We start from the raw sequence: 14,345 nt of genomic DNA, 5'->3' as shown, positions 1-14,345 counted from the left end.
GAGATCTAAGGAACATAGGGGAAAGATTATAAATATAAAAGCTATGTAAGATGCTGATTAAAATTGATCAGTTTGAGTATATATATGTTGTACATTTGATGGCTTTTATGATCTTGTTTAGATATGGATGGTCTATGCTTTAGATCAGCTGTTTAATAAAGAAATCTCCTACACAAGGTGATTTCAGCTACACAAATCTGTTAACGCTCCACACCTAGAAATGTGTAAAAAGATAACATGTTCAAGTAATCATTTAAGTAAGGTTATACAGCACATTCATGAACTATTTCCATTCAACATCATTGGTACTAGAAACTCCAAAGTCAGTAGTAATTCTGAAATGGGCATTGCTATTCTAAATTGAAAAGAAAACTGAAGACATATATTCCTTCAATATTTAACAGTGGCACTTCCAATATTCTTGATGCAAACTCACTGCACTGAAAAAGGTTTGAAACTTAAATATAAATATAATTCCAGGGAATATTTTGTGTACATAATTTCTCATTTTTGAGAATATTCACATATTTAAATTTATTATGTTATCAGTATGGTGAAAGGCTCGGCAGGAATATTTTGGTAGTATTCTTATGCATGAATTTTTGTCTCCCACAAGATAAATGGCAAATATTCTCAGTATTTTGAATAAAAACTTATAAGTAAAATATTGCATTTACATTGTTTATGAAGAAAGGAATCACTCAGCAATCTCAGAATGATGGAATGATATGTAAGTAATTTTTCATGAGCTGTTATTCATATCTTTGAAATGAAAGAAGTAGTTTGTCATTCAAATCAACTGTAAAATATCTGTGTTAAATATTTTATATATGGAACACATACAGTATTTATTTTGATATGTAGGATATTTATTAAGCATGTAAAAATGTTTTATGTATCATATTAACCCTATTAAAAAAAGTTGGAACTAGAGGAAAATAACTACAATATTTTTAGCCAGTCTCTATGCATTTTCTCTTCCTTTTTCATTCTTGAAAACTATAAACTTAAATCTACAGATATTCTAAAATGATTACTTTAATTTTTTTTAGATGAAGGAAATGATGTATGATAAGGGAATAGTTTGAAACAACTGTCAAAATTCCAGGATGGACTATTTTCACTACAAAGTTTCTTTAAGACCAATACTATCTCAACTAGCAAAAATGCTTTGTCTTTCTTATTATTGCTTATATTTTCTCTTCAACAAAATTAGAGAAAGGGCAGAACAGAACAGGTTTTACCTGGAAGCAAGGGGGGTGGGGGGAAAAAAGGAGGGGGTGGGGGCAGGGAGGAGGAATGGCCCAAACAATGTATGCACATGTGAATAAATGAATAAAAAAATTTTAAAAAGAACAATACATTAATGTACTTTTGTTCAAAAATAAATGAAAATTACCTTTATGCATATTAGTACCAAATATACATTATAGAATAAATAACAATTATGAAGATGAAATTAAAATTTTCTATACAAATATAGTTAAACCATATTTATAGTTTCATCCATGTTACACAATACTTACTGTGAAGAACAAAATTGTATGATAGAGCCCTGGTATAGGAAGGAGGTGTTCGTTTACGAAGTTATTACTTATGGACTCAACCATTTTACTCCATTCTACAACATGCTTGTTTGGGTAAAGCTTCTTTTAAAAGGAATAGCAAATTTTTCTGTATGTCCAGAATCAGAAACATGCAACAAATTCTAAGGAAGTGTCTTGTTATATTTACTTGTTTTGAGGAAATTGTTGATGCAAAAGCCAGCTATAGCAAATATACATTACATGAAGAATAAGTTAAATGTACTTAAACAAAATACAGCATCACTAAAGGATATTAGCTCATTATTTTCATTTTTTTGTGACAGGGATTAAATCTCAGAAACAAGAATTGGGCCACATTTAGCCAGAGTCAAGATGAAACCAGAAATCTATAATCTGTAGCAGTTTATATTAGGGCAGGCTGTTGATTCTCCTTGTAGTACTGGTGCTCAAACTTACACTTGCTGAGCAATTCTCTCAAGTACCTGAATTACAGGCATGAGCCACCATGCCTGGCTACCAGACCCTTAAAATAAATAAGACCTGAGTTCTATTTCTGTCCTGCCACAGAAAAATTTTAAAAGGGCAGAATTAAAAGCATGCTTTGTTATGTAACAAATTTCAAATCAGGAACTTTTAAAGTGTAAAAGACAAGTCATCAACCTGATTGAATGATTCTCATAGCATGATACGATACAAAGTTGACATAGTGTCACTTCATAGACTTTAAGCTAAATAAAAGCTATGTAGGACTTTTCCAAATCTCCAAACATCTGGCATCAGTGTCAATCTTCAAGAGTTTTACAGAAGAAAAGGCATACAAGAAGCAAATGAAGTACTTAAAATTACCCCCTCTGCATTCAAAGTCTTTAGCAAACAAGTAAAGGAAGTGAAACTGGTGACTATTTCTCGCAACTGTCTAGACAGCATTAAAGCCTAAAGGAGTCAGGGTGAAGAGTAGGGAAGTAAGGCTGATATGATTTGTGGAATCCTCAGACCAGTGCTGTCTTATGCTATTGTTCCTAGAACAACTGAATCAACAAAAATCATTCTTCCGATTCTATTCTCAAACACCAGAACACTTTCAATACACAACTTTCACATTAAAAGGAGAGTGTCAAAGAAAACTCAGCGTTCACCGGCTAGGGATTAGGTAATTCCATTTTATCCAATTTGGTAATTAATGAACTGTTTTGAACAGTTAATCATATAGGGTTAATTATAGATACAATGAATGTCAAGCAGAAGTTAACAACAAAAAAATAATGCATTCTAAACATGCTATATTTCTTTGAGGATGAAATCCTTTAATTAAAACAAATGAATTTAAGTACAAGATGAAATATCCCAAAGACACTTGAAACCAAAGAACAAAGTCATTTTTAAAAAGTTGATAAATCAACACCACTGATATCCTTTAATAACATAAATTTAGGAAAATTTTACATTGTCTTCACTGTGTAATATTTTATGGTATGAAATTTAATTCTTTGTTTCTTCAAAGTTGGTTATTCATTTTTTTAAATCAAAAAAATACCAAAGATCATTTTCTTGAAAATTTTATTAAAAAATAAGCATGAATGAATTACTAAGAAATCAATGAATCATTCTGACAGTTTCTTAAGAGGAAGACGAGATTTATTTAAAAATGATATCATATTTACCAGAAAAGTAAGCTCTTCTGAGCTCAGATGTTGTGGCATATGCCAAATACTTTGAAAAGTGCCAAAGACAGGTCATAGTATCAGTAATGAAAGTATAACTCAAAATATAACAAAATCAATGGTTCATTGTTTTGTGATGTAAATGATTCCCTTTCCCTTTGAGTCAGCTATATCAAATGATCTTATCCATTTTTCAGTACTGAGTGTTACTACCCAGAGACACTGTATCAAAGACTTGTATCCTTCTCCGACATTCATGGTTTGGAGGAGAGCCTGGCTTAGTCACTTTCTAATGAAAAAAAGTAATGAAATTACTGAAATTCTATAAGCCTCAGCCTTCCCAGTTTACAAAAGTAGATAACTATGACACCATCCTCATGAAGGAAATAGCCATACTCATCATTCAGTCCAATGGCTGGCAATAAAAATGTGATATCTCAAAAATCATTTAAGTTTAATTTGTGTAACTACTAGGGTAGATAAGATGTGAGTCATATTGTTATATATAAAACACTTAGAGGTACACTGATATAAGAACTTAAAATATCACCTGATGCTATCAAAAGCTCTTCACTATTGCTATTTCAGACTGTGTTTCACCAAATCCTTACCTTTTCCCCAACACCACCAACTGAGCCAATAGATCCTGGTGGTCCTTGTGGTCCCTGCAGTTTAGAAAGAGTAGTACAGTTATCCTTATTCTTATTAAGTGCATAAATATATCTAGGTTTCTTCAAATGGAGAGAAATATGTGTAAGAATATAGAGTACATTGAGGAATGGGACAAAATTATGACTTTGAACTGTCAAATTTACTGACAGCAAATAATTTCGTGTATTATATTGACTTTCAACTTCGCCAGAAGTTCTAAATGTAAAGTAGACTTGCTAGGTCTGGTCATGCCACTTGATTCCTAGAACATAATTTCAATTTCTTTGCCTATGTAATAATAGGTCAATTTTGTAGGCTAACTTATAATAGATAAAATTATATCTCCAGTTAAGAGTTACATAATCCATGTTAAAAAAAATAACCTCCTTATAAACTATTTGTCAGCTTTTAAGTTACTTCAGTGGAATTAAAACACAAACGCTCCTTTAGGTCAACTTCTCCTAGTTTGTTTTACTCAGCTCTGTATTGCTAGAATTAAAATCTGACATTAAACAGCAATAAAGACCAGCCAAAGAAAATGAGAAAGTACAAACTTATTCATCATTAATACATGAAGTCAGAAGTAGAGAGATTATTCAATGTAGAAACCTATTAATGGTAACCTAAGATAAATATGGTACTGCATTTCCAAATCCTATAATGTGAGACCAATTTCAGGTTGGAGGAATATTCATTTTATACAATTGAGGGGAAACACTTTCATCTCGATTGGTAAGAGTGTGGTTATGCACATACTGCCCTAACAGATTTTCTAGACCGAGAATATAAAAGGCAAAGATTTTGGGTGAAACTCTTTATGTAGATGTATACATAAAGCATGCTTATAGTATAGACCTGGACTAGCTCAGTTACAAACCATGTCCTCGTACCACTGTCAGAAGAAAAGTTCAAATTGAAAAGAATTCAGCAGCTACTTATTGAACAATTATCATATGCAAGGCACAGACTCAGTATATTAATCTGAAGAATGAGGTTTATTATAATATGAACAATACAATTAATATTTCTGTTTTGAATGTGAACTCTATGTCTGCTTTATATTTGCAGTAACTAGTTCCTTAGAAAGCCCATTTCATTCCTCGTACAATGAAGTGGAGTAAGTAGATGATTCTTGAGTTCTCATCTCCCCCCAATAGTGAACAGTAGTGTAATTATCTCCATTATACCTCTGAGGACATCTGCAATGCAGTAACACCAACACTTGGAGAACTTCAAAAAATTAGCATATACTTCACATATACTTACATCAGCTCCATTGGGACCTTGAGGGCCTCTTGGGCCAGGAGGACCAGGTGGACCCTATAAAAGATGAATAATAATGTTTACAAGAATCAAACTCAAATGCATTTTTAACATTTTCATTTTGTGAGGAAAAGAACCAAAAGTAGTTTAAGCCTGTGAAACTACAGTCAGCGAAGCATATCAGAGATATAAGCTACTCTTGATGGAGACAACATCAAGTCAGCAAACATCACTTCAGAAAAAAAGTGATTAGAAAAGAGTCAAGAAAACCTATTGCTACTGTCTGATTCAGTACATTTACAAAACAATCTGCAATATTGTATGCAAGAATATACTAGAAACTGGGCACACTGACTTAAGTTTATAATCTTAGCTACTTTGAAGGGAGTTATCTAGAAGATAATAGTTCAAGGGCACAAAACCCCTTCTTAACCAATAAAATATGGTCATGGTGGTATGTATTTGTCATCTCCAGCTACTCAGGAAAGAACACAGAGGAGGATTGTGGTCCAGGCCTGCCCAGGGAATAAAGTGCGACCCTATCTCAAAAATAACCAACACGAATAGGACTAGTGGAGTGACTCAAGTGGTAGAGTGGTGGCCTAGCCAGAAAGGCCTTGAGTTAAATCTCCAGTGGGCTCTCTCTTTCTTTCTCTCTCTCCCTCTCACTTTTTTATTTATTTCTAATGTGCTTATGTTTGTATATGGATTCTTATGTTCTACATGTGAGAACAGGAAATCAGCAATAACTGTTTAATTGTATTTCCAAAGTGGAGTTTCCTGGCACTTCTTATAAAACATGGAAGCCCAAAATCCCCTACCTCAAGGTTAGGATTAAATAGCTTGTAATGAATATAAGGACATCATCTTTTTCAAACATCTCAGTTTATTCCAAGGCCACGGTTGAGTTTTTTCTCACATTATCTGTTGCCGTAGGTCAAGAAAGACATATCAATTCATGGCATCACACTAACCATATCTAGAAAGAGATTTCTGTGTATCTTATTCTGTTTGAAAGAATTAATCAGTTATTAAAATCAGCAATTTTTATTACTCATTCTTTGCAGTTAGGTTTACTGATGATAAAAAATCATCGCAAATAGTAAAATGAATCTGATGTCCTTAAAAGAGCATAAAGTCTAACAAACATTTGTAAAAAATACCAAAATGCATGTTCTGGAAGAAGTAAAAGTTGGGGAAATGTTGAAGGGAAGCAGCAATTAAGAAAGGTATTCATCACTTATCATTATAGATTTCAGTTACTTTGGTAAATTTCCTTATCTACAGTATCAGTAAACAATTATATGTATTTCAAACTTTACACTGAAGTCTTAGGCAGCCGTAATTAACAAATGTAAAAATTATAACTCACAGCACTCTAAGATTGGATTCCTTATGAAATTCAGAAGCCATTTCAAAGCACAAGAAAGTTTTTATTCCCTATCAATTTTTGCCAGTAATAGAAGCAGAGGTTATCTACTCTTTCCTGTTGACCTCAAAGTCCAAAGGTAAAGACTAACTGAGGTGTAGCACTTGATTTTATACAGCTCAATTTCAAAGACATAAAAATAGCAATGTATGAGCCAATGAATGCCTTGTGCACGCATGATGCTATTTTGAAATGAGAAAGAAATGGTATAAATTTGTAATATTATCAGTATTTAATGACTTCAGATAGAATACAAGAGGGAAAATGGGAGGGGGTCAATGTGAAATATCATAGTCTCTAGAACTATTTTATTCATATCAATAATTTGTTATAAAGATAGGAGCAGTGTGGAAACATGTAATACTAACAAAACTCTAGAAAATACCAACTTACCATGGGGCCAACGTCTCCATTTTCTCCTTTCTCACCAGGTGGGCCTGGCAGACCCTAAGAAAGTACAATAACAAATAAAAGTCAGTTGTCACTTTAAAAGATATGTTTGTGGCTGAGTGCTGTGGCTCACTCTACTAATACTCACTTGGGAGGCAGGGATCAGCAGAATCATCATTTGAGGTCAGTTCAGCAAAAGCTAGTGAAATTGACAAGCCTAGCATTAAAGTGCATTGCTATGATCTCAGCTGCGTGGGAGTCAGAGGTAAGGGGACAGTGGAGCAAGGCTAGCCTAGGGAAAAACTTAAGACTATCTGAAAAATGAATGAAGCAAAAAGGGTTGGAAATGTGGCTATAGTGGTAGTGTGGGCAAGTGTAAAGTCCTGAGTTCAAACTCCAGTGCCACCAAAAAAAATATATGCTCGTCATTCTCTAATATAAAACCAGAAGTTAAATAAGTGAATGGAAATTAAGTCTCAGAAGTTAACATTTGTTAAAATATTTATAATGCAAATGTGGCCCACATATGATAAAAATCTTACACCTACATTTATAAATAAAATCTATAATTTGTACAGTGTTATATTTGATTTTCTGTACAAAAACTAAACACATAATTTGATCTTGGAACTTATGATAGATCACCTAATTGTTCTACTGTTTTTATGAAAAGGATATAATGGCACTGCCATGGTACCAATCTTCTGAAAAATCTTATTGCTAACTATTTTAGTATGCCCAACTCAGGTAAAATTTTAATAATTGAGTAATTGGCAAAATTCTTTTGTAAAATAAATACTCCAATACATTTCCAAGATCACAAATATCTTCTGAGTTTTGAACTGATAATAACTCATGGAGCTTAAAAATTCATGAGGCCATGAAATGTGTTTTATTTGCTTTATTTTTCCAAATCTGTTTTCTTTGTATCCAATTGCACCATAATTGCTGTGGGAGAAGTTCTGTGTTAACAGTGTAAGCTCAGACAAAGCAAATTTCACTTGGCTATGTCCACATGAGTCAATTATTTTGTTTCTTCTTATCACTCATTTGATCTTCCCAAGTAATTCTCTCTTGTGAACAACTGTGTATATTTCCTCTTTCTGATATCCTTTAACTGTATACTTATAAACAGGATCATATCACTTTTTTCCCTTTTTTTATTGTTGTGCTGGAGATACACTGTGGAATTTACAAAAGTTCTTACATTATATCAAATATATCACACTTGAATTCACCCCTCCATCATTCTCTAACCCCTTTCCCCATTCTGGAACAGATTCAACAGGTCTCATTTTTCCATTTACAGACATGTGTACACAGTGTTTGCACTATAACACTTCTTTTTTTGATATTCTACACATTTTTATTCTATTGTCTCCTACCAACCCCAGAATGACTTTTTTTTTTAATTTTTTTTTTTTTGTTGTTCTTGGCATGTGTACATTATGGCATTCACGAAAGTTCTTACAATGTATCAAATATATCATACCCGAATACTAAAAGTCATGAGCTACTTTGAGGTGTGGTTTTTAAGGTATCCATTTTTTTAAATGTGTTGCAAATGTCAGAGTGCCTGACATAAACTAGGATCTCAATAAAATGCTTGTTGAATGAGCAATGAATGAAATGATCCAAAGAAAATAAATACAAAAAGCCACGTGCAATAAAATGTTTCTTGTAACACTGGCTCTGATACTGAAAATTCTCAATTAATCTAAACATTTAATCTTAGATAAAATCTAAATAGATTTCATTATATGACCTGATGAAATATTATACTATTAATGTGATTCTTATTAATACTCTAACCAATGAATATCATAGATGATAATAAAAACACAAACAAAAGAATGTTCATGATATAAATTTAACTATAGAAATGTGTATGCAAAATAGCTTTGATTATTGAACAGAACTAATAAATGGGATAACAGTTTTCAAATTTGTGGCATTGTGAATTATTTTCATTTTTTACTTTTTTGTGATATAATTATTTGCAATAATCTGTAAATTCTACACAGCTTATTTTTAATGCTTATGCTATAGTATTTTAGATATAATCTAAAAAATAAAAATATAAACTGTGTTAAAGCTCTGAATGACTACTGGAAGTTTAGTGAAATTAATGATTTTTTTGTGCTGCATCACAGTAGCTGTAACATATTTTACTGTCTGCTACAGCAATAAAAACATTTTACTTTTTACCCTTTACTTGCAAAATAACTGATGAAGGAATTTCAAATAGCAACACTTACTCTTCTGTCAGATCATTGATGCTTTTGTTCTATTTACCTTATCATGTTCTATTTCATTTTTAAAATACAGGTAATAACTAACTAGACTGTTTTTAGGAGTTACTAATTCCAAAGGAAAGACAATGCTTTACTCAATGTATGTATTAAACTTGTTTAATGTGGCAAGTGTTCATTTTTATGGGGAAGTCTTAATTACAATGGACAATGTAATTAATTAGTTATAATGGACAATAATATACCAGGATTTCATTTTTTTCATAAATGTATGTAAGGTGTCTAGGAAAAGAGATTGGCACATTTACTTTCCAAACTATTTTATCAGAATCATAAATGACTATTTTAAGAAGAACAGGCCAGGGAGTGCTTCCCAGAAGTTGTAGGGAAGAGATTTTGAAAGTTTTGAATCTCAAGGTCCTCACCTTCAGAGGTTTTGTTTCATTGATGCAACATAGGACAAATACCTACACAGCTTAATAGAGTTTAACACAAATAAATATCTCATTTTAAGCCATTTTCATAAGTAGTAAGCACTCAAACATAATTAAGCTCAGGTAAACACCACATAAAATAACAATTATATTTCTTATCTTTTGCCTAGATTTCCACATCCTTTTAATGAAAAGTGCATCTGATTTCAAATCCCTGAGTTGAGTGATATGTTGGTATTGATGCATAATTTCTTTTATATCCATCGCAAGCACAGTTTTGCATTGTCTTTTTCTTCATTCATTTGAGGGCTCCTATCAGTTCAAAATAGCCTCCCATCAGAACATTTGAAATGTTTGAAAACTAAGTTTGATTATAGCTTCAGCTGATTAAAACAGAATGTTATCATTAGAAAATTAATAGAGACACAATGAGTCAAATTGTCTTGTTTCAGAGCACTAAATGTGCTGAATGATACTCTAGTGTTAATCAGTTTTTATAGTCCTAACGTTCTCTGATGGAGTAATTTATGCATAGAGAGGTTCTATTTCAAGGTGTGTCAATTTAAATCATTTGTCACTTAAATGGTGCATAAGAATGAATTATGACCAGTGCTTACATTTTATATATTTTTCATAAATATAAATGTTTATTTATATATGCCATAAACACACACATATTTTTATGTAGATGTAAGGTACAAGATTTTCAACTTGTAAATATCAAGTTGAAAAGTGATGTAATGCATATATTAGATCATTAACATTTGTTTTTTATAATTACTAATATCTTTTCTGCATGAAGACTCAATTAAAGGCTGCAGATGTAATTGTGAACATGCTGATTATATTAGCATCTTTTCAGTTTCCTGATTTATAAAGATAGTTGTGGTAAAATATAACCAATATTTTTAAATGAACTGATTTCTTGAGTCGCCTTCACTAAAAACATTCCTTACTTTGTAGAAATGATAATTTTAATTGACTACATTTTAAGTATAAGTTACAAGGCAACTTCAACAATGGAACTAAATACCTAAATTAAACCCTTACAGCATTCAGAGTAATCAGTTAAATGAAAAAGCTGAAATTGAATAGTGACATATCTGCAGGCAATTTAACTTAATTTCTAGTTGTCATTTTCAAATATGTGTATCTTTCATACATACTAATATGGTGTACCCATGACTGCTTATCTATAATTGTATAAATTATAAGTGTCTAAAGAGTTGAACATAACTAATATGAAAGAAAAGATTTTGCACTTTGCAAATATAAAAATATTTTGACATTAAAATAAAAGAATTTAAAACATGTTTACTTATAAGTATTTATTAATTATTAACAATAATTATTATATTAATAATTGTACTATAATTTATTATTTTGTATTACGATGTGACTGTGTATATAAGAGATTTAATATCAAAGCCCAAAACTTTTATCATTTTATTTATGAAAATGAAGGTTAAAAATTGATTTATTTTAATTCTATTTATATTTACTTTTTACAACTTCACAATGTTTTAGGTACATTGAATTAGATTATGTAATTTAACATAAATTTGCTAATGTGGCATAAGTAATATCCATATTGCATATAAATGCCATTTTAAAAAAACCTTTATATTCAGAGGTAAGTACAGAATACCCACATATTAGAAGAAAGCCAGGTTTTTCCAAAGTTTGTAGGAATCCATGGGTAAAAAACATCCCAGAAAGAAGGGGCCAAAATGCCATGCTTAGCCCGAATCCAGTTGTAAGGGATATTTGAATAAAATTTTGTCAGACTGTAATGTTTTACAATGTAATATCCAAGCATGCTCCATAAAATGTCACCTATCATTTTAAAATGATCCATTTACTATTAGTTCATTTTACCTGTTACTGTCTAACACTTGGTGTGGGCAGTTTTCTACTTTTCCAAATGATTTTAAATTTGTTAGTTATCTGAGGTACTAACTGTTCCTGACACAGGCCTGAAATGGAATCATTCTAATATCTTTTAATTATCAGACCTATAGGTTTGTAGTTCACTTTTTAAACACAATGGGAATGAGGACAGGAGCTGTAATACCTAAGGAGATGCCAAGTATTGTCCACAATCAGCCTGACACATGTCCAGAAAAATTAATACTTGGTTTAAAAGCCATAGAAGTTCAGATTGCATAGAAGTAATCATTATGGTGAAATATCCTGCCCAGGTTTTTAGACGGAAACAAGGAGAGATGCTTTGTATGACCTCCAGTGGGAAACCTGGTGTGAGAAGTGGGTGGAAACAGGAAACAATGCAGTTGTGAGGTACATTTGAGTAAATACACCTCACCTGAAGACCGATGGGACCAGGAGGGCCTGGGAAGCCTCTGGCACCCTCGTCACCCTTTTGTCCAAACATCCCCTGCTGTCCTCTGGGACCAGGTTCACCATCACCTCCCTAGAGAACAGCAAGGAAAATTATCACAAGAGGGAAAAATCTTTAAGATATGCTATTATAAAAACTTTTGGAATTCCATTCTAAACTGATGTATTTGAGAACACCCAAGTAGTAAGCAGATGGGCTTCCCATTACCTGCTATAAATATAGATGGTGTGCTCTGCCAGCATTCTTTGTTTCTGAAGTATGGTTGATTTTATTTTATTTTTTATTGTTGTGCTGGCTGGGAGTACACTGTGGCATTTGCAAAAGTTCTTATAATATATCAAACATATCATATTTGAATTCACTCCCTCCACCATTCTTTGATTTAATCATGTATATAACTGAAGTAAAAATGGTCTAATACTCAAAGTAATGCTCAAAATTCATTGCACATTAAAAAAGTTCAACTGGTTCTTCATTTTCAAACAAAGTCACAATTTTTTTTTTAAGATAAGGTTAGTTAGTCATATGAAGTACTCTAAATGTGATTCAATGTTAAGCATATAAACAAAACTTTCTGCCACACAAAATCAACTGGATATATGACATTTCACAAATTTATTTAGGGAGTTATACCAATTTACATTTGCTGAACAAAATGGAATGAATACTTACAGCAATTCCAGGGGCACCAACAGGTCCCTGAAGCCCTGGGGGACCAGGGGGGCCCTGCAGTAAGATACAAATCAGTAATTTTAAAATTGAAGCCAGAAAAGTCTCACTTATATAAGGCTAAACATTTGGTCAATCAAAATCTATGAACTATATCTATGCTTTGGAGAAACAGAAACATTACTTAGAAGCCTTTTGTATTTGACAATCTTTGAGACTCATACTTTTATATTTTGAAGCAATTTAAGATTGACATTTGGTAAAAGTACTTTCATATGTGATGTTGTAGATGTTTAAAAAGGGATTTGTATACTAAGGTAAATCAATTTGATGATTCACATTTGAATCTTTCAAAATACCAGATTTGTTTAATGGGATATATATGAGTCAGAAACAGTACATGGAAATTTCCTTATCTAATACTTTCTATATGAACATCAAATTTCTAAGGATTCTAACAGATTAAATGTAATATATGAAAATTAAGAATTTCTGTAAGTACACAAGTGTATGTGAATTGTTATATACCAAGTGTACAGAATGCCTTCTTTTGAGCAATCTATTTCAAGAGGTACTATAACCTAGAAATATATAGCTACTTCTTAATTGTCTTGTTTCCTTACATTAATAACTGGTCAAGTACTATAAAAATTCAGGACTTAAGAAATAAAAGTCATCAAATTGTATTGTTCTTTGTCAGTGCTACCTCTTTTGGGACGGGGCAGCTGTTTAAAGAGATTTTGAAAATGTCTAAGGACCACTGAGGAGTAACTGAAACCCTTTCAGGTTTCTGCTAATTTAAAATTCTCTTAACAACCCAAAGACCTCATTTGTCTTTTATACCATGTAGACACTTGCATTAGCACTATTGATATTAGATAAAACTGCTGACAGCTTGGCAACACTCATGCCAATAGGTACAAATTATAAAAGCAATCATGTTTTCATTGCTATGTACTTTCATCAAACTCAAAAGTAGTTGTTTGAACATTCTAATTTCATTAAATATTTGGTATGTCTTTTGATATTCACAGGACAAAATTGAAAACACACATAAAAGACTTTTGTTTCATACTGAAGCACAATGAGGCACTTAGATTACACTTTGGGTGGTAAAATGAACTTGAAACTTTCATATGGAATACTATTTTTATTTGAAAGACAGACTGACAGTAAAACTGATTAGTTCAATTTACTAATTTAGCAGATATGCTATTGAAAACAAAAGTATCCTGCAACTTCAAGGAAAACAACTGACAGTGTTTATTATCATAAAATTTAAACTTTTAAGCAAGATTAGAATTTTTGAAATCTTGCATGTGCCGTTGCTTACTTGCCGGCTTCCCAATGCAAAAGGATTTTCTTATGATATTTACTTTGCAAAAAGTAATGTGTCAATAATTTAAAGATTCTAATGAGTTAACAAATAATTTCCAAATAATCAATGCAAGATATTACAAATTTAGGCATAAGGAAAAGATTCAGTTAAATAAGTGGAAGATAAATGAATGGAATTTAATAGCATAAAGTGCTCACTGCTTTAATATCAGTTTTTGTACTGCAACTGACTTTTGAAATAAACTGCCATTTATCAAACTTTAATGTAGAATCAAAGAACACTCAAAATTATCTGAAAAGATTTTCAACACTTTCCTATGTTTTCTAACTACATTCCTCTGTGGGTGTGGAT

At 31.8% G+C, this 14,345-nt stretch overlaps 1 protein-coding gene across 2 annotated transcripts in view; it reads right to left on the bottom strand.

The window, feature by feature from the left end:
• Col11a1 (collagen type XI alpha 1 chain) overlaps nucleotides 1–14,345 on the bottom strand; it is a 197,516-nt gene that overhangs the window by 37,968 nt on the left and 145,203 nt on the right. For both annotated transcript variants that reach the window (XM_074050884.1, XM_074050883.1), the window contains exons 45-49: nucleotides 12,659–12,712; nucleotides 11,951–12,058; nucleotides 6,945–6,998; nucleotides 5,126–5,179; nucleotides 3,820–3,873 (exon numbers count right to left, since the gene is read on the bottom strand). In XM_074050884.1, coding sequence (XP_073906985.1) covers nucleotides 3,820–3,873; nucleotides 5,126–5,179; nucleotides 6,945–6,998; nucleotides 11,951–12,058; nucleotides 12,659–12,712 — 324 coding nt within the window. The remainder of the gene's footprint in view (nucleotides 1–3,819; nucleotides 3,874–5,125; nucleotides 5,180–6,944; nucleotides 6,999–11,950; nucleotides 12,059–12,658; nucleotides 12,713–14,345) is intronic.

This window comes from Castor canadensis, chromosome 12 (assembly GCF_047511655.1).
Source record: "Castor canadensis chromosome 12, mCasCan1.hap1v2, whole genome shotgun sequence".
Taxonomy (NCBI): domain Eukaryota; kingdom Metazoa; phylum Chordata; class Mammalia; order Rodentia; family Castoridae; genus Castor; species Castor canadensis.
Note: the sequence above shows the minus strand (reverse complement) of the source record. Positions and strands in the feature narration are given on the sequence as shown.